At 43.1% G+C, this 22,044-nt stretch overlaps 1 protein-coding gene across 12 annotated transcripts in view; it reads right to left on the reverse strand.

Moving 5' to 3' along the window:
- Nucleotides 1–22,044, reverse strand: part of TACC2 (transforming acidic coiled-coil containing protein 2) — a 129,743-nt gene that overhangs the window by 47,902 nt on the left and 59,797 nt on the right. For all 12 annotated transcript variants that reach the window (XM_048311633.1, XM_048311638.1, XM_048311634.1 and 9 more), the window contains exon 6: nucleotides 21,612–21,743. In XM_048311633.1, the coding sequence (XP_048167590.1) occupies nucleotides 21,612–21,743 (132 nt within the window). The remainder of the gene's footprint in view (nucleotides 1–21,611; nucleotides 21,744–22,044) is intronic.

The raw sequence follows: 22,044 nt of genomic DNA on the forward strand, positions 1-22,044 counted from the left end.
TTGCAAAGTCTGACCACCAAAACAAAGCCGTAATTTCATCACAGGATCATTTTAAACAATAATGCTGGAGAATAATTTTAGTCTTACTTTATAACAGTCACCACTGCTGAGTCACCAGATCTCTCTTTTCTTTTTACTTTAAAACTGGAGATGGCTCAATGAAAAGTACAACTCCAGCTTCTTTAATCACAGCAATTTAAAATAATTTTATAGAAGAAATCCATGAACTGGGATGAGGTAAATTTCCTTGGTATCTTCATTTTTTATCCTGCTATCTCTCTGATGCATTAAAACACTAATTAAAAACAATGCTGTAGGACAGAGAAAGAGAGGGCCATTTTTAAAAAATGGTTTTTGTGAAAGAACACAAACAATCAAAGCTGGGGAGGTTTAAACAGAAATTATGTTTTGCATTCTAAGTAATATTCCACAAAATCATCTGCAGCTTCTTCCTCAGCAGAGGCTTTCTGCTCAACCCAAGAGCAGGATAACATCACATGTTCATTTTATGGCCTGAGCTATGAAGCAGCAGAGAAACATCCTTTGCAGTTCTCACTTATGAATAAAGCTTTTATCAAATAAATCCCATTCCACCGGAACGACAACTGCACGAGAGCTCATATGGACAGGGATGTGTGGAGAAAGCAGGGCAGGAGCTCCCCTCCAGAGGAGGATTTTAATATTATTTCAGCATAAATATTCCCAAAGAAAACACAGCTCCCCAGAAAAATAACCATGATTACAACAAAGGTGGTACTTGCCAGCCCACACGGTTGTGTCGTGAGAGGCACAAGGTTGAATTTCAGGACACAAGGAGGAAGATGATCCTGCAGCCAGACTCATTTCCCTGCCCTGAGCAGTTCTGTGCCTCCCCTCACCCCGAGCCCAAACGCTGTAAAATCCTCTGCTGCCCCAGAGCACCTCAGACAGCTCAGCTGAAGTGTCAATGATTGGCAGCAGTGTAAATTTGGTGTGAAGGGGTGAATATGGTCACACACTGCTGCTGATCTAATGCTACCGAGTCACTTCTCTGCTCTTCCAGTAACCAGGCTTCCAACCTGGAGTCCTGGCATAACTCAGCGTCTGAGCTGAGAGACAAGAATCTGGATCTTCTTTTTTTACATAGGTGAGATAACAGAAATAAAATGCTATGGCTTCCCCTTTCGGATCTTTATGTGGGACTTCAGCAAGGGACAATAATACCTTGTGTGTTATCCAAGCCACACAGATCAGTTTGGAAATGTGTCTTCTACAGATTGCAAAAAGAAACTTAAGAATACCTTAAACATTAATCACTTGCTATAAAAAGGCCAGTTTTTCCTCACAGGATGGCTATATTTAGAGAACAGGATTAGAACTGCAGTAGAGGAGAACTCAAAGGGCATTATCATCTTAAAAATAATGTTTAATTTTGGTTTTTAGCCTATTGTCCTATAAGCAATCTTCCTACCATAACTGAAATGGGAAGATGGAATTATTTTTTCCTGCTTTTTCTCCTTGTTTATTCAGCAATTTTGAGCACATTTTGTGCAGAAGCCAAATTCCCACTCCCCCAACGAAAGCCATTTCCTGCTTTCACACAGCAACGAGAGAGAAATGTCTCAAGCTGTGGGAAACCACATCTGAAGGAAAAAAGACTGCGGGATATAACATGGCACACTTACAGCAGCACTTCAATCTACTTAAATCATTTTTCTAACTGATTAGCAAGAACGTCCCCATATTGCTTTAAATCATGTTAAATTTTTCCTTTTTATTGCTTTTCCTGAGATCTAGCAGGGTATGTTTTTCAACACCACTGATATAAATGAATAATAAAACAATCCCCCATCCTATCTGGCCAGGCTGCTTTCTCTTTTACTGGCTTCAGCCTGAATAATGAAAATATCTACACCACAGAAACAGGACTCAGAATTGAAATTGTTTTTTAAATCCCTATGCTCTTCTCAGGCAGATGCTTTATTCTCAGAGGTACAACAGGAAAAAGCCATTTAATTAAAGGCACTCATCTTCAGACATCACAACTGCAAATATACTAACGTGTTCCTCAGTCACCAGAGGCTGCTGAATATTCAACCACATAAATCTCTTCAGAAACAGTAAAAGAGGCAGGTTACCCCAATATCAAAGGTGGAAAATACTTAAAATAAATATAACCAGTTAATACATAATAATCCCTGCCAGTGATGCACTTTGCTCACCCTAGTGGGTTAGGGGTTGGTGTTCGAATCAGTGGCTGATGTTCAAATATTTAATACCCCTGGCAGGTATCTTTCCTCTTCTTTTAGTCCCAGGGTCTAAAATTTTAATCCATGAAACATCATCGTGTGAACTGTCCCCTCATGAAGCATCCTGTGCTCCTGCTACACAGCATCATCAATGAGAAACCAATCAATAATTCACCGGGAGCCAGAGCCACAGGTTAGGAATTGCTTTGTTTACTGGAACTACCTTTTAAATGCAACAAGGCTTTGCAGAGCCACATCTCAGCTCTGCCACACAGCTCAGAAGCAGGACTTGGGGACACAACAGCGGCTGTGAGGTGCGAGGATGGATGTGTGACACCCGCCATCCCCGGGGACCGGCTCATCCTGGGAGCACGGAGATTGCTGGAAACACTGAGATGTGGAAAGAAGGCTGTGCTCCTGTAATGCCCATGGATGGCCCTTCCTTTCGGAAAGGAGACAAGGTTTACACAGGCGTGGAGAAGAGAGGTGGGGAGAACCTTCACTAAAAAGAAAAGAGAGGAGAAGAGATCCTCTGCCTTCAACCTGCTCCATATTTTGCCTTTTTGGCCCCTGCACAGATTCCCTAAAGAGCTTTGCAAGATCCTCTCTAACCCTTATTCCTCTACTTCAACACATAAAGCAGCTGCATGGACAGAAACACAGCCAGCGAGTAATAGGAGCAAAGAACAAAAAAAAAAATACATTTCAATCTCTTAACAACAACAAAATCTCTGCTTGGGCTCTACTCGTTGCATCTCCTGCCTTGGGTGGGTGTGATCCCTCTGCTGCCACTCCAGCCCAGTGCAACTTGGGAAGGTTTCCCATTGACTTCTTTTACCCTACCCAGGGGCACACTCGGAGCTGCTCCAGCTCTCAGGGAAACCATCCCTTCCCTTCCCGTTGGTGCTGCGGGAACGCCCGGCTCAGGAAGCGCCGACTCAGCACCACAGTGTGATGGAAAACGCAAATCCCTGCTCTCCAGTGGCATTTCAGCAGCTGGCACCCAGCTGGCACCCACAGCTCTGCCAGGTGAAAAGCAAGGTGCTGAACCTTCCCTTCCCAAGCTCCCGCTTTGGTCCTGCACTTGGGAACTTAAACAAAGGGATTCGAATTCCTTGCTCATCTTTCCCCTCCTTTAGCAACCAAACCTTTTTCCTGGCACAATGCTGGACTCATTTCTAAGGAGAGCAATGGGCTGCTATTAACAAGACCAATAAATACAGGTTTTTCTGCTGAAGGAAATCAGAGCTCTAAAGGAGCAGGAGCTTATGTGATTGTAACTGCACCCTGTGTCAGATACAACCTGGTTTACATTAAGCCCTAGAAACAAGCTGCTTTTGTTTAGGAAAACCGTATCATGTAAATTTGGACATAACTCTAAGGATTCCGATTAATCAAAATCAAATAAGCTTAAAATGGAAAGACACAGATTTTCTCAAAGCTTACATATTTGCCCCAACAGGACCAACAGCCCCGGTTCTTCCTCCTGAAGAGGTTTCCCAAGCATCCATTCATCCCCTGAATCATTCCTCGCAGCAGAGGGAGAGGAGCTGTAGCAAACAATACTGCAGGGAAGCAACAAACAAAAAATAGAGCTCTACAGTTCCCTGGAGGTCTGTCTCAGATGTAGCCACAGTTGCTTCAGCTAAAATTCAGTTCACATGCAAACTCCAATTTGGTTTCCAGAGCCAAGGAGGGATCTCACTATCTTGTCTTGTATCACCATCAATGAAGGCTCTCAGGCCAAAACCTGCCTTACAAGAAATTTAGACTGTGGCGGAAAAAGTAAAATAATTCAATTTTTTTCCCATTAAGCTGGTTCTAATGGGAATAGAAAACAGGGTATCCACAGCCTCCTACTGAATTCAAATGGTTTCTTCAGAGCATTTAAGGAGCTGAAGAGAAATTACACCTTTTTTTTCTCCTTAGCTTTTCCATAGTAAAAAATATATTTGCTTGTTTGCTTCTTACAGCAAACCCGCCCACCTTCTCCAAGAGAATGCAAACTGCGTTGGATTTCTAGCTGTAATTACAACTCTGCCTCTTGCCATTGAAAAGCCTGTTTACCTGGACTACATAAGAAGCTTGGTACATGGCTAAATCCTTACAAAGCATCAGAGATGGATAAGGAAATTACATCCAGGACATAAGCAAATATAAAAACTATAGGTGTATGGTCTTAAAACAAAGGAAATGTGCTTGTAACAGAGAGAACTGCTTTTCTGGGTGCTCTAATCATGTTAGGGAAACATTAAAAGCACCCAGACTACTACCTCTTGAAACACAGAGAGCTGAAGAGCATCTTTGATTTAAATCTAACAATCAGTTCCTCTGACTGCTGGGTCAAGGAAAGCAAAAAGCAAAAAAGCAAACGCAGCCAGGGAAACAGCTCTGCTGGTAAATGACAGCCACAATGCATGTGCACGAAATGCCTTTTCATTCATGTTTTTACCACCTCCCATCAGTTTGTATTTTCCAATTTGCCTGCATGTCATAATACATAATAGATGACAGCAGCTCCATTACACATGGCATAGGGCACCCCACTCCGTATGGAGAGCTTTAGAGCACACATGGGTTTGCCAGACGTGTGCTGTGCCTTGTTAATAGAGGGGTGAAGGAGGCTGGGGTCTTTTCATTTTGTTTTCAAGTCTAAATGTGACCTGCCTACTTCCAGCGACAGAAGAAGTGGTTGATGTAACCACCTCTCATATCAAAGGGAGTGCTGTCATTGACTTCAGAGATGAGATCCTTTGGGCTCAAATAAGGGAGGCTGGAATAAAAGACAGGGAAGCTTGACAGAAGAATCTCCTTGTTACTTCTGGTACATCTTAAGTAAAACATCCCCGTGGCTTCCAGCAACTCACCCTGTTTAGCAGACAAAGCTAGCAGATAGAGCATCCTGAGCATCCTCTAATTACTGCTGGGGATGCTCACTGAAGGCTGTCAGTAAGAGGAAGAAGAAAACAAATTTATGTCTCTACATAATAAGCTGACAGTAGGCAGAATTATCTGTCAAAGGATTAACTCAGACTAAATATCAATTCAGTAATAGCAGCTTCTCCTCCTCCCAAGACCCAAATTCTTTCAGTATTTTCTAATTATACATATCCCACTCTTCCATGTATATATATTTATTTGGGTAATTTTCCTGTGTCTGAGGATATTAAATTGTGCAAATATTTCACCAGACTAATTTCTTTCAAACTTTTAAGAGCCACACAATGGATTCTTCCAGGTTTAAAAGACAGAAAAATAAAAAATGTGGTGGCAAGCAAGGGCTGTGTTTTTACACAGGTGGAGAGATAACTTTTATAAATACATGTGTATATACACCCTTACACACAGAAAACTGCTCACATCTCCTGTGCAGAAGGCTAAGATTATCCAGTTGAAATTTTTCTGAGTCTCTCCAGTAACCAACAAACAAAAGAAAAGATCATGCAGCAGAAGAAACATTGAAAAACAACCCACCGGGACACCAACATCTTGGCCCACTACCAATGATCAGTGACATTCAATTTCTTTCTTGGAGCCTGCTCCAGCTCCCACTGAAGTCAGTGGGCATTTCACTATCAACTTCAGTGGGAGCTGGCTCAGGCTTCAGTCACTTTCCTCTTGGATTGGCAAGGGATGCAAATATTAGAGACGCAGCACGTAGAGCTCCTGATGGGAGGAAATAACACATCAGCAGCCCTTTGGCTAATCAAGAAATGGGCTCTGAATGTAAATCCTGCCCAGTTGCTGCAAGGATAGCAACCATAATGCCCCGCAAAAGCAAGGTGTGGTTTGTGCTCAGGAGAAAGGAACCCTTTCCACTGGAGAAAAAACATGATTCAGAGATGACGACTGCCTAAGAGCTCCCAACTTTTAAAACCCTAGCAACGTTTCCAGTTTGCTAATACTTAAAAAACATTACCAAGAGTCAGAAATACATTGCTATTACAAATAAAAGCACTAAAGATGAAGGTGGCCGCACGTGGCAAGGTGATTTCTGCTCACACCCTCAGCAAGGCAGCACTGGCATCTCAGACAGCGCACGCAAGGTCACCGCCGCCAGATGTGTGTGTGCAATAAATCCGTGCACACTGAACATCATCTCACTGTCACTGGATTTTATTTCAGCAGAGCCCACTCCTATTATCTGATGGAAACGTGCCCCCGATTGAGCTCAATCTGTGACCACCAGGGTGCCTGCTGCGATTTGCAAAGCACATGACAGCGCTCATAACGTCAACAGCGAGGTCTGAACCACCCCACTTTCATCTGCAGTTAACTTTTATTGTCAGGGGCTTCCCTTGGGCTTTCCCTTTTTTATCATTCCAAATTGACTTTTCTTTCTTCTTCAAATACAAGGGCAATTGTCTGCTGCCACTAAGTGCTAACAATCCACTATGAGCAACAGAATACCCGGGGCTGTCAGTACCAATAGTGGGTGTATTACAAATACTTTTATCCTGGCTGAAACAAATTTACATTAAAATTAGGAATTTGGCATACATATGCAAAAAGGGCATATTTAATCATAGATATACTCTAAAATCTTAACCTAGACCCCTTTTCAGCATGGATTCTAACACCAAGTTATTTCTACAACTTTTCCTAGTGTTAATGAGTAATCCATCATAGGATACTTTGGAGGAACTCGGAAAGCAGCAGCTATTTAAGGAATTTGTTTGCCTCTGTGCTTTTTCTGACACTACTCTGCTCCAGTAATGATTCCTGATTGACACCCCCCTACTCTAATGAACTCAGGGCAGCCAAATCCAACCCTGCTCTCCCTCTGTGGAGCAGCTCTCCTTAGGGCAATCAGCCTCTGCTGATGGCAGAAATGATGACTTTCAGGGATGCTGTAACTGCGTGGGCAGCTGCCCAACTTGCCTGGGACATGGCCAGATGTTTCTGCCTCTGAGCCATCTCTGCCATTAAGGAATTTGCTTACGTGTGCAAAGCAAGTCAAATGCAACCTCATTAAAAAGCACTGGTAAAAGATACAGTGATAAGGGTATAAAGTCAGAACCTCAGACCAGAACTGATGACCATGACATCCTATGAGGATGTTCTTGTTTCATAAAACAAGCCTGTGTTTTCTCAAGGATAAAGAGATACCTCCATTCTTATCTCATTTTAAAGAGTATTTAGTTGAAGAAAGCAGCACAATCTCTTGGTGATTTATTTAATACAAGATTAGGAATACCTTCCACAAACTCTTCCCAAGGACATCGACAGTTACTGAATGATGCCTATGCTAAAACTGTATCTGTTGATTTTGTCAGGCCTTAAAAGATCATCTTGAAACCCTACAGGAATGACTTAATGCAAAAGACGAGTATGTTTATATATAAAAGGAGTCACTGAGAGAAATGACAATATAATTTACTCAAGTGCCCCCAAAATGTATAAATATATACACATACACCTTGATCAATACGTTCATCCAACAGAATGGATTCTTAAAAGGTTGTGAAAATTGTAGATTAAAAACCCTGAACATTGTTTTAGCAACATGTCTTTTATTGCCTGGTCCTTGGATCACTGTTAAAAATCAACACCAGTTTGTGAAGATGAAAATGCAACTTGTAGTGCTTTAAAGACAATGAAGCATCCATTTATTCCACCATATTATTAAAATAGATGCTTTCTATAGGAATGTCAGATGGAACTATAGAGAAAAAAAAATTAATTGCTGAAGCTACACATCAAAAGAACAAAGGATGCAGAAATGCTGTTAGGCCTGTATCTTACAAATACAAGAAGACACTCTCAAGCAAAGCTATCTGCTGATATACTGGAAAATGACAATAGGGAGCATACACCTACTTGTAAGGCCTATTACAGAGGCAAAACTATCAGTTACTGCTCTATCATTCCCCAATGGCTCTGAAGCACTTATCTCAAACGCACAAATGATGCCTCAACCATAATCAGAGCTACCTTAACAAGCACACTTTACATTAAAAAAAAAAAAAGGTAGACACCTATACGAGGTTAATTTGTAGACCAGCCCTAGTGGATAAATACCTAAAACGTAGTAAGATACATATTCAGTAATGAATGCAGTAGTCAGACATGTTAAGATAAATGTGATTTATATAACTCTAATGACAAAAGGAGACAAGGCAATCCTTCTACAATCCATTCAGAGGTAAGGTCCATGGTCTAGCATTCCAGCTTAGCAGTCTGGGGCGGAGGGTTAAGGAGAAAAGACTGTTGGCTAAGTAAACTGATAAATCCTCTACCAATAAACTACAAAATCCTATTTACAAATGGGAAATGATGCTGCTATTTCTGCACACACATACACATCCGTGTACTTTCATATATGATTTAACCACCAAAAAAAGTGCTAAGTCGCTCTGAACAAGCACAAATTGTCTGCTTTTTCTTCCCTCCCCCAGCACATCTTTCCGAGTTGGCCTTCGGTGAGGAGAGATCTAAGGACACCTTGCTTATGCTTCATCACAGGATATAATACCATGACAGGGATGGATGCTGACAAGGGTGATGGTGACCTGAGCAGCAGTATCTGTGCAGAGAAAAGCAAAAAGAACCACCGAAAAAAGCACAGCGAAACGGAGCTCCACGCTGTGCATTTTAAATCAAAAACGCAGAGGTGGTGGGTTTGGGAAGGGGGAAGGGGCTGGGTTTTTGTTCGCTGGGAATGGTCATTGTGTTTGATTGATCATGCACCCGAAACACGAAAAGACAAAACATATGGCTCCCAGGCACTGCTGCACACACACCGACCGAGGTGCCCTGGCACTGGGCAGCGGCAGAAGACCTCACCCACACCCAGCCAGACCCCAACTCTGCCCCCGCAGCGCCCGCAGCGAGCGCTGAACAAAGGCCTCGGGCCCCCCAGCCAGCCCCGACCGCAGCGCTCAGGCTCAGGGCAGCGCAGGGGGACGGGGACAGCGAAGGGATCCGCACTTACATGGCCTCAGACGGCTCCCGGACCAGGCCACCTGTCTGTGCCTGCTGCAGGGACTGCGAGCCTCCCATCCTCAGCGTGCCCTGGGCTCGGAGCTAGGCGAGAGCAGGGCCGGCTTCCTCCGGAATCCCACCGGCGAGGAGCCCCGGCAGCTCTGGCTCTGTGGAGGCTGCAGTGCTGCAGTGCAGATGGAAACAGCTGCTCGCATCAGTGGCAGCACAAGCAGGAACACTTCGGCAGCTTCTCTTCTCTGAACTGTTGCCAGTTTTGGTGGTGGGTTGTTGTTTGGTTTTGTGGGTTTTTGTTTTGTTTTTTTTTTTTTTCTGTCCAGATGAACGGTATTTATAAAATAAAACAAAATCCCGGCCACTGTGACAGGGTAATCATCTGCTAAACATCAGTGGTCCAAACAGCTCCGGTGCAGGCGCCTGGAACGCGGGACTATTGGCTATGGAAACTGGCTTTAAAAAAAAAAAAAAAAATTAAAAAAAAAAAAAAAAGACGACGAAGAAAAGCAGACCCTCCCTTTAAGCACACATTGTCAGCTACTGTGGCTCTCTAAGGACCTACAGGCAGGACCATTATATTGTGTTGACTCAGCCGATTTGAAATGCAAATGCACGTGTGCACTGGGTGCCGCGCATACATTTCCCCCTCAGAACTGCCAAGCTGTGCGCATCGGGACGCTGGCGCACAGGATTAATACGCAGAACGGCTGCTTTCTTTTCATTTTCACGAACGAGCTCATCCCCTCTTGCAAAAAAACAAATGGAATCTTCCGTGAGGAACGTAGGGAGAATATCATGAGCAGCCAAGGTAAACAAGCCAATGTGGGAGCCGACCAGCAGCTCCATCCAGCGCTGGGGCACTTTAACCATTCTGCTCCTGCCTGCACAGACCCCCTTGCTGGACAGCGAGCTGGGGATGCTTAATATAGACGGGGAGGATCTTTAAACCCACAAACTACAGCATTCGTAACCCTACAAATCAGCTTATCCTTTTGCCACTGTGGAGGTAGCAGGGCATTGGGAACTCTAAGATGCTGAAAAGGATGGGCACCATCGCTCTCCACATCCCTGTCTTTGGCAAACAACAGATGATTCACACACAAGCCGAGTTTCACATCATTAAAAGAGCAAAAAAAAACAAAAAACAAAAAACCCCCTTCAGTTGCACTGCTGCCTCTACCAGGAATTAAACTCTAGGGATACAAATGGCTTGGACCTATGTAACAATTCTGGATACATCACAGAGCAGAGAGATCAAAAGAACCAGATAAATTTAACGAAAATATTAAAATATACTGACTTCAAGCACCTATCACAGCACAGCTTTTATATTCCAGTGCAGGCCTCATTAGGCTCACACTTCCAGTAGTTTTGGGATTTTTTTTTTCTCTGCTTGCATAAATAGAAATCCAGTTGGGTTTGCTTGCTTTACAGAATGCTGACTACACACGCAAGGTTCTGTCTCCAGGTGCATCCACAACAAACTGTTCTTGAGGTAAGAGGAAACAAGGATGTTTAGAGAAGATGAAGAACTTTTCATTTCCAAGGGCTGCTAAAATTAAATTCTGTTTTATGAACACTATCAAAATAAATGACATCTTTCTCTACTTTTTTTAAACTATGGGGGAAAGCCTGTGAGCCAGCACTTTGTTCAGCCACAAACTTCCAAGCAAGATGTAATTTTGGGGCTGTTTTGATTCTGATAAAAGCCAAACCCTCATTTCTAGCATCTCATTGCTCAAGATTCATCCCAACTCCACCAGAGAAGCAGCAGCACCGCCTCACTCAGGGACTGAGCTCCAGAATTTCTGGAGCAGGGTTGGGCGCCTGAGCCACAACTGACCCCCAAACTCTGCAGCAGTGCCCAGCTCTGATCTTCTTTTGCCAAGGTGGTGGCAGCTCACTGCACCCTCTGTTTTTGCCATTCACAAGTAAAGAACACAGAGAAAGTGAAGAAAGTGTATTAAACACTCCTATATGCTCTTTGGCAGTAGATTTGAAATGGTTATTAACTCCAGGATTTCCATCCAATATGGGAAATCAATGGTATACCAGCCAACAGAGTAAAATTACATGTCTGTATCCAGAGTCCCTGTTAGGCTGAGGTTACAGCTCAGCTTCACTTTAGTGTGTGGTAACTCTGCTGAGCTACAGAGGACTGGTCTTTGAACATCATAACAGCTCCCTGCTGGATTTCATTTGTTACAGAGAAAAGGAAGTCTCAGAGAAAAGAAAAACCCTTAGAAAGGCAAACCCCATATTAAGTAAAGCCCTACCAGGTACCTGGAAGCCAAGAGGGAGAACACAGGCACTGTTTGTCCTCACAGCGAGGAAAACAGGGACACTGTCCTGACAGTGAGGAAAACAGGGACACTCCTAACAAGTGCAAAGAATACACTTAAAATGCCTGTGTCAAGTCCTTCAAGTTTCACGTGCACATTTATTAAATAAACAAAGGCCCAATAAAAGAAGGCTTGGATTGAATCCTATTCTGAGGCAGGCAGCATGGTCCTTTCAGGAGCTGTACAGTGGAGAGAGTTTTTTTTTCCCCATTCTCCAATGTTTCTACACAACAAACATTCAAATTGCACTAGAAACGCAGGTCTTGGCAACCTGCAGGATGAAGGGCATCAGCCTTTGGAGCCCAGCCATGGCCCTGGCCACTTGGCACATTCTGTCTGGGTTACAGGGGCCTCTGGGTTATGGTGAGGGGCATCACAGGCAAGGCATTGCCTCTTTCTCCCCTCGCTCTCACCCCAGTTCCTGTGCACAGCTCATGGCACACCTCAGAGATTTCATCAGAGGACGGCTCACTGCCTCTAAGCTGCTCCTGCTCATAAAGGGGACAGGATTTCACTCTTCCCTTTGAAAAATAACCATCCAAGCAGCTCAGCTACAGCAACATGAACTCCTGATGGCCACGGTCTTTCAAAAAAAGGTGTGCTGTAACTGAGCCTTGGACTGGAGAGAGTTTGTTGCCTACGGGATGCAATAACAAATACTAGACTGATGTCTCTGGCCAGCCCGTGCAAGAAGCCAAACTGTAGATTTACTTCTGATTTGGCCATAAAATCTGTTACACTACAAAGCTGCAGCCCATCCTGACTGGTAAGAAATACCTCAGATGAGAGGGGAGCTCTCCCTCTCCTGCCTGGCCCCAGTTCACCCTTTAGGCCTGCCAAGAAGCATCAACTTAGTACTAAATTTAGTGCGGGCTTTTAAAAATACAAGAATTGTGTTGACACTCTGAGTACATTTTCTGGAACCTGAAAAACACACAGATGTAGCTCAAAAAGGAAAAAAAAAAAAATCCCACTGTAGCTTCAAAGGATTTAAGGATGCCCCAGGCACTTCAGCCTAGGGATTAAAAGACATGTAACAACTTATTGTGATCCCACTGCTGAAAAGACTATTTAAGTATTCAGTATCAACCTTTAAAATTAATCATCTTCTCTTTCTGCCTCTTTCACCCATTTAAGAGGTATATTTTGGCCTCTGCTAAATTAATGTTTTATTGAAACTGGATGTCCACTGATTAGTTGTTTAAAACACTGTACAGACTCCTAAATATTTGGTCTTATTCCATTTCATGTTTACATATAAATTCAGACTTGGGTCACTTGCACCCAATTTGAAATTTTTTGGCTTCCATCAAAAAACAATGCTGAGCAGGACTGTGATAAGGTTTGAGATACTGAAATTTATGTTCTGTTTCTTTGCTCTTGGCTTCAGTGTCCATCGTGCCAGGCATTTACACAAGTTATAAACATGACCACACATACACGCACACAGGAACATCAAAGAGCCTGCTGAAACAAAAGCCTCCCTCACACATCAATCCCCTCGGGAAGGAGTGCTGAATATTAAGCTGTACCTCCTAGCTGCAATGCATTACCGAGGTGCTGTGCAGAAACGAACACCATATAAAAGAAAATGCAAAGACAGAGCAAAACCAAACATCCCAAGCAAAAAGGGATTTCTCTGGTATCTGAACACTGCCACCACAGCTCTAAGGAACAGTGTACTGCCTACAAAAAAACCAAAGATGGGGAAATGTTTTTAAAAACAGATTATTGCTTAAACATAATTCTCCCCCTCAAAAACTTTATATCTATATATCTATATATATAAATAATTTTTTTTTTTTTAAATGATACTGCCTTTGGACCCCAAAGCCTTGAATGCAGCCTGGAAAGAAGTTTTTACCCCAAAGCCTCCCTTATTTGTAGGCTGCCTGGTGTTTTCGAAGGGTTTATGGCAAGGCTATCCATAATATCAGACTGCTAAGGAACAGCAACATCTTTCCTAAAGGACTAAAAGGACCAAACTGCTCGAAAAAACTGACTCTGGATGGACAGAGTGGCAAAGCAAACCAGTGCCTGGGGAGGCTGGCTGCCTTAGAGAGCACATTAGCACATAAAGGCACTGACATCTTTTGAAGTGCAGTGGTGACAGCCCTTTTAGGACACCCAAGGCTGGAGACTCCCGTGCTCTAAAGCCCTGCAGGAGCACCAGCCCTCCTTGGCCTCTGCTGATCTGACTGTGTCTGCCAAGTCCTTCCCAAAATCCAGGTCTCCTGGGACCAGCGTCATCTTTGTGTTCCAGGGAAGGTCAAGCAGGCTGTTTTCAGCCATGTGGGCACTCAGGTTCAGAGTTCATCTTTCTAAGGGTTATACAGTAGGCAGCTGACAGGCTTTTAAAGAATTCAAGCATTCTTCACTGTAGGCTGCACAAAAATACATAGGTCTAGACATGTTGTGCATATTTCTGTGCTCCTTTGCTCACCGTGCATTTTGTCAGTCCTGGGACACCTTTGTTTCTTTTTCCTTCGTTTTTAGTCTGCAAACCAGACTTTCTTGCACCTGTAGCCCGACTTTTGCTCCTTAGTCTCATCTCCCTCTCTAAAGAGAGCAATAGAGGATGTATCTTATAATTTCCACTTCCCTAAAGGAGAGTCACTTAAAATTCCTCCTCAAGGAGCTGAAGCTGCTGCAAGGCATTTGCTACCCTTCCTTTGGTTTTCTTCACGTTTTCTTGCTGACTCCAATCCTATGTCATGCCCAGAGATGTGCCACAAGGAATCTTTGTGAGACCACATCCATCATGGGTTGTTTTTTCCCCGCCAGGTCACTCCATGACCCAGCTCACCACCTGTACTGCTGTGGGACAGGGACAACACTTAACACTGGTGCTGCCATTGCCTCCTTCAGAAAGTCACAGCTAAGCACAGAAACCCAACCAAACCCCTTTTCAATCTTTCTCTCCAGAGATGTGATTCCATTTTTTTTTGCTTCAGGGAATAGAAGAAAATTAACTCTATTCCAGCCAAAACCAGGACACCGCAGTATTGTATGTGAGCAGACCATAATTTAAAATTAAAAACCCTTATTATTTTATAAGATGATAACCCAAAGAGGAAACCTAAGTAAACTACCTCCTGGAGGGCCAAGCTGGGACCTCTTGCTGCTATCAGGTAGCAAGAGCAGGGAAAGAAAAGCAAATTTCTTTGTCTCCCTTAATTTTATGAGCACCTTTGTGCTACAGATAAAAGAACAAGTATGAAAAGTTAGCTGAAATGCGCAACAAATTTATCCCATTTCAGTTTACTGGCAAAAACCAATGAGAGGTTAACACAAATGGTAACATCTATGCTTTAGTAGTACCTAATAAATAGACATGTACTGCAGTTTATAGCCACAGTATAATTAAGATATTATTATAGTCTATAATTAGCCATTTAAAGACACATTCATTGCCATCCTTCTAAAATCCAGCTATCCTTAACTTAATTCCATTCCAGTACAGCTAAATGAGAAACTCAGCCCTACATGGAGAGCGACAGACCCTCCGATTGAAACCATAGGTTTAGTGGGTTTTTGTTAGCTGTAGGTTTTGGGTTAGTTTTTTCTCAGCATTTATCTTTTAATGGTCTAAGAGTGGGGCACTGATTCACAAATGGAGAGCATAAATGAAATCTGAGCAGTAAAATAATTACGGAGTGTTAAAGCAGTGGGATATTTTCAATATAGTTTTCAAGGAAAACAGAAGCAATTTGTTCGATTGCCTCTGCACATCACTTGGCACAACACAACCCTATCTGTGTCACCATGGCACAAAATTATACACCACCAAATAACACAAGGAGATCCTAGGTGTAAGGCTTCACAGATTTAACTAGCTCTTACAGATCAAATACTTTGATAGACACATTGTGTGCTCCACCACTTACCTAGATTAACACAGTGTGAGTGCTTTATTTGCATTGATACACTCTTCATGAAAACACACAATGTCTCAGAGTTTTAAGCCTGAGCACACTGACAGAATTCCCATCTGCTAATTCCAAGAAAATAGAAGTGACCAGTGATGATGCAGCCAGGATGGACACTGCAGCTGACAAGAAACAAACATCAAATAAAAGTAAAAATAAAAATAAGAAAAAACATAAATAATTGTGCCCCCTCCCCACTGATCACTGTTTGGTTGTTAAGGTCACTGCTTAATCTAAATTGCAAGTGAGATTAATGGCATTAAGAGTTATGAATAACCAAGATGCCTGCTTAGTTATTGAAATTTCCAGCATGGGAAACCCAGAGGAAAGATAACAAAAGGGGCCCTGCATGGTGCTGCTCGGGATGCTGGGGGGGCTCTGGGCTTTCAGAGGCTGGCGGTGAATTACGATCAGCAACGTGAGAACTGAACACCCCACAAGATTCCACGTTCAAAAGCCTTCTATGAAATTGAGGAGCCACACAAAGAGGGAGATTAGGTTTCCCAGAGCTGAGCACACCCCCGAGTTTGGGCGCTTCCCTCCTTCCTTGCCCGGGCTGTGCAGGATCCCCCACAGGAGCGAGGGCTCTGCCCCACACAGACCTACAGAGGAGACAGGAGTTAAGGGTCAGGGCGGCCAAACCCCTGTGCAGAGCTCACACCTCACTTCGTGCAGCCTCTGGCCTCTCATTTGCTCCTTTGCTTTCCCCTCCTGCCAAGGCACAGATGCTTCAGTTTCAGATTCTGGGCTCTATCACACTACTACTGTAAGAGCCAAGCCTGAATTCCTTGGATCACAAACAAAACTTTAAACTCCTATTTACCACATTTCTGGCCTGGGACCACAAGCATCACCACACCAAAGGAGGGAGTTTGTTCTGCTGCTGAATATGCCTCTGCAGACCATGTCCACAAGCCAAATGCCCAGGTTCTGCTGACATTTCCGAACACCAGAATTGCAGAAACATCATCACAGACGACAGGAGCTCATCTTGTTTCCATGCTTCTTTCTAAGCCTCTAAACATCCCGAGGTGTAAGATCCCTAAGGCAGCTGGAGCCAGGCTTGTTAGGAAAGGAGCTGCCTAATGCCAGGAGGGGACTGACATTTTTAAGGGCTTTCATGCACCTGCCCTCAGCTGACAAGATCACTGCTGATAAAGCTCTCCCGGGGGCACCTTGTTGCAGGAGATTTCAGCAAGCAGAATCCAAAGGCCTCTTGGCCTCAGGGCCTAAGTAAAGAATTAGATTATGAAAATGCAGGATGAAGAAACCAGACAAGAACAGTACTCCCCCCTGGTGCAATGCTTTGCTGTGGCTGCTAAGGATGGGCGGTCAAGTGACTGCCTTAAAGAAGCCAGCTTACAGCTTCAATTTGATTTCATGAGAGTTAACACAAAATTGGTCTGAAGTATGCCTAGTATGTTTCAATGGTTTCTTTAAGCTTTTGTTTTTAGAAGATTTAGCATTAAGGGTAGGGTGCCCCAAAAGTACAGGCCATATTCTAGCGTAACAGCGATTATTTAGAAATACAAAATACACCTGACTCAACAGTTTTAGCCCATGTATTACCTGCTCTAGGACAAGAGGCGATCCCCTACAAGTCCTCCACCCTCCTGGCAGTGTCAGGAGCTGTCACCAGGTGTCACAGTGCCATGGAACAGCATCCCAAGCCAGGTGTGTAATCTCTTAATCTGTACTTCCATGCTTTTGTAGGATGCAGAATGATCAATGCTGTTCTAAAGCTCCTCCTGGATGGTTTAATTAGTGTAACAACATACTCATTTTCATGCTGCTGAACCTGTTCTAGCAGCAAGGAAATTACCATAAATCGCCTGAGGGAACCTGTAAAATACACAGGAATAACAGGCGAACAGAGGGCCTTCATCACCCTTTTGTCCACTGCCTCAGACTGAGAGCAGCTTCACAAGACACACAAATAATTGCTCTCTTTGAGCAAACCTGCAGGCAGAACACCCCAGAGAGCCCAAATTCCCAGCCACCATATGGCTAGAAAACAGGTGACATTTCCCACTTGTGTCAAGCACCCATTAATGCTCTGCCTTCTAAAAATGAAGCTACTGGCAGCTATTTGTTGAATTGCTGCTGGCTGATGGAAGCTGTTTCTGCCAGCACACACCAAGGGGGTCTCTGGGCACCCTGCCCATCAAACACTCAGGACTGTCCCCCCAAATCATGGGCTCACCCAGATAACCCCACCACACCAGTCCCACACCCAGCTACAAGAAAATGCACTTAATCCACAACATTTGGGGCTTGGAACACAGCAGACATCCCAGACTTTGATGCTGTTACTTGGTAATAAATTGAAGACATCTACACAAAGCATCCTCCTGCCTAGGGCTGAGCAGTTCTGAACACACCACTCAGGAAACAACCCCCTTTAAAAACCTGGAATGGTGGAAATGGATGAAGAGCAGCACTGTGGTTCACTCCTGTCCATTTTTTACAAGCTGGCTGGTTATGTGGAAGATATCTTATTTTTTATGCTGTTTTTCAGGAGATGGTAAATGATTTTCATGGTATCAGCCACAAAGCCTCAACAATCCTCGGGGTTAGTTTACAAGATCTAAACAACTTCGTTTCAATGCCTTCATTCTGTTGCTATCCTAAAAAAAGCATCACTTCACTTGTGCACCACAGTCCAGACACACACTACTACCATCCAGTTCACATGACAAACATACAAAACTACACCCTCCTTCCCCACCAAAAAAATGCCCAAACCCAAAAAATCCTGCAAACTCCCACATTTGGAAAGAAAGAGGCGTTTGTATCCCTCACTTGTACTTCTCATCTCTTCCTTGCTCAGAGCACTTGTAAACTTAAAAGGTTGTAACACATTCCTTTCCAAAGGGTTAAATTCACTCAAGGGAAAAAAAACGTGAGTTTTTGAATCCCATTTAATCCCTTCTTGGTTTTGAAAACATCATTAAAAGCAACTCAGTCTAGGATTATCAGTGTTGGTCAAAAATGAAGGCAATACATCAATTTTTATTTCCTTAGTTTTACACCAAGCCTCTCTGAAGGTGGGCAAAAGGAGAAAACTTGTTTTCAACATACAATCAAGCAAATAAAACCCAGAAGTCATACAGCTTATCCTGTTTTTCTGCCTACACCACTTATTCAGCTTTGTTTCCTCCCAGGGAAGCATTATGAAACATTTTGGAAACCAACAACACAGAGAGCAGAGCTTTGTGTAAACGCTGTTGTGACTTTCTGCTTTCAGAGAGATTTGCTGCTGTGCTTCCAATTGGTTCCAGGCTCATTTCAGGAAAATTAGGTAAGACAGAAATGTGTATTTAATTTCAGAGATTCAGAGATCAACAGACATTCCCTGTCTATCCAAAGTCTCTCAAAATGATCTGACTCCAGCCTGCTTTAGCTGTTGAAAGAAAACTGACCCTGTATCTGACAACAAGGAGGACCCAGCTCTCCATTCCCATCAGCCACACAGAATATCACAGGTGCAGTTTTCAAAGCAGGTAATGAGGCTCCAAGTAGGGACATGCTCAAAACCAGCACTTGGTTTTTGTTCTCCAGAACAAATCATACCCATCTCTTCCTCGCAGGACAAAGGGATGGATCAGCTCCTCAGAGACTTCCCAGCTCTGTCCGTAGGGCTTCCATAAAGAATCAGCCACTCTCTAGCAATATTTCAGCACTTCTCTCAAATTATGAAGTGTCTTGACAGAGTTCATAATGTGACCATCATAATCACAGAGGAGACTGAAACGCCTCAAGGATCTATTGTGCAGAAAATCATGCAGTGGGGCCCAGCAGTTGCACAAGTTCAGCACCTTGGCAGGCACTTGCCATAAATGTGACAAAGTGAAACACAACCCAATTTGCAGGCTATTATTTTCCATGGCTGATTTGACTTGATACACAGGAATCACATAAAAATGCAAGGTAGTCTCAGAAGTACTTACATAAGGGCTGATTACAGCAGCAGACAGCAGTTTGGACAGTAACGTATTTGCTTTTCAAGAGGATGCAAGAATGATCTTTTGTCCCACAGACAACTCTAACTCTCACCTCTGTGCATCTTAATTTGCATTAAGATACAAACACATGAGTTCAGCTTTGGAGAAAGAAGCTGTGGGTGACAGGATCACTATTCTCAAGGAACAATGACGATGCTGGGAGTGCCCATTTGGGCTGCTGGAATCCTAGGCTGGATTTTGATTCTACATTAAGTTAAGTTGTACTGATAGAACATGTTGCCTGAAGAGGTTGTGGACTCCCCATCCCTGGAAGTGTCCAAGGCCAGGTTGGACAGGGCTTGGAGCAACCTGGGATAGTGGAACCTCTACCTCATGGCAGGGGTAGAACTGGATGAGCTTTAATGTCCTTTCCAATCCAAATCATTCCATGATTCTACTTAATTACACCACTGTTTACCCCATCCAAGAGTTTCGTACACACAGACACTTACATTAATGAACACACTACATCAATATCAAAACAAAACAGGAACTTCAGAGGCACAAGCCAATCTAAGTATGTGAGCACAGCAGCTCTGCTTGCCTGCTGAGCTCTAAAATTATTTCTCCTGTCTTTGAAGCTGAATTCTGGTGAAAAGGAAAAGAAAATCCTCATGTTTTAGTGGTTCTGATTTGGATTTGTAAACAACAGTCATCTGTGACTACACTCCAGCACTCCCAGAAAGCGAAATTCTGGGTATTCATACAGTTCAAACAATTTTGGATGATTCTCTGGAAAGAGCCAACATCTTGGGGTGAGTATTTTCTAACTTAAAATCTCACCTGCCCACTTCTCTCCATTTTTAGAGGATAACCACAGTATCTACCCTACAATTCCGAAAATCCTCTCCAGCTGACAGAAATTGCATACTGGTACGAAACACTTCTGTTCTCCATCAGTGGCTCACAGGCTAAAACATGTGGGTCCAGTGCAGTGTCATGGAAGAAAACTACAAAGACTTGGCCTAACTGTGCTTCAGCAGCACATTCACTAAAAGTGACGAAACCATTTTTCTGATTGAAATAATCAGAAGTTTAGAAGAAATTATTAATCAACATTTCCTAGATATTATAGTCAACAGTTTTTTCAGCAGCATTTGCTAATAGCTACTTGAGCACTGTTCCACAGCAGAACATGTCTATTGTGTACATTTTAATTCATAATTCAGAGTATCCTCCTGCTGGCAGCAGCATCTTTTGACATTTCTGAACTGAGCTTTAGTGGCATAACTGTGTTTCCTGTGGTGTCTCCTGTCTTGTATCCCACTTGTCACAACCTGCCAGTCTGTATTGGTGGGGTGGGGAGCGCTGCTCTCCAGGGAGTGCCCATTTCATATTCTCAGCTGTGCTGTGACCTTTTCCATTAATAGATGTCACAATAAGGGCAGGCCTTGATTGCTGAGCCACAAGAGCAGACTGGTTAATCAGCCTCAGACAGGCGTCAGCTGAAGCTCTGACAGGAATATCCAAGCACATGTCTCAACTATATTTGAGATAGGATGGTTGGAACGACATGATCTTTCCTTCCAACCCAAATCATTCCACAAGTCTATGGCTCAGTTTGGGGGTTTTCAAAGCAAAAAATGTGCTGGGCCTCCTATCAAAACATTATGCAACAATCAGTGTAAATCTGAGGCAGTGAAACGTTTCACTTTGAAACCAAGGTAACATTTACTCAGCAGGAGCGAAACCAAGCTGAACAACTTCTTCCTTCACTACTGACAGTGACAATGCAAATCAGATGTGGGGTGGGTAAGTTGCTGGCAGCATCTGAAGGGGAATGAGCAGAACGTTCCTCTTAAATAGACCTGAACTTGCATAGTTCCACACACAAAAACAAAACAAAACAAACAAACTTAAACTTTGAGAAAGAAAAATATTGGGGAAAAAAACCTAAAAAATGTTAATTTAAAAACAGAAGGAAAGATCAGCATAGTAGTAAGCAGTGTAGCCTAAGCTCCCTCTTCTGGTATTTTGGAGTAAATATACTGGATTAGCCAGGTCTTGATAAATCTAACATTTGGATTCAAGATCTAGCAGCGAAGTGTTCATGTAACTTAGACAAAACACCTGTCAAACTTAGTCAGCCTCTTTCACACTAGTAACATTTCTTAAGCAAAAGATGTAAAGACATGGAAAAGTCTTGTAACAATTGAAATCACACAATACCTCTTTTTTTCCCTTGTGAAACCTTCAGTTTCTTGAGCAGGCAGCTCTACACCATCACCAGGGGCCACAGCCAAAGGTACATCCTCAGAAACGTGGTTATCAACTTCTTTGCAGCTATCAGGCTTGGAAGTGCTGCAAAACAATTATTGAAAATAAGCTGACAAATATCAGAAATGCCCATGAAGCTTTAATGAAGTCTCTTCATAGGATGAACTTTGGCTGGATCTACAAGGAGCTATAAGGACCACATCATCCCCTCCTGAATTCCCTCTCTCTCCCACCTCCCACAAATTACTTCTTCCTACAAACATTATTTCACTTAACTTCTCAGCTGACCACATAATCAGTAATATTGCAAAGTCTTGACAGCTCTTACAGACCGTAACATTAAGTGCCAGAGGAATTTAAGCATATATGAAATCAGTATAGTAAA

This window comes from Corvus hawaiiensis, chromosome 8, assembly GCF_020740725.1.
Source record: "Corvus hawaiiensis isolate bCorHaw1 chromosome 8, bCorHaw1.pri.cur, whole genome shotgun sequence".
NCBI classification, from domain to species: domain Eukaryota; kingdom Metazoa; phylum Chordata; class Aves; order Passeriformes; family Corvidae; genus Corvus; species Corvus hawaiiensis.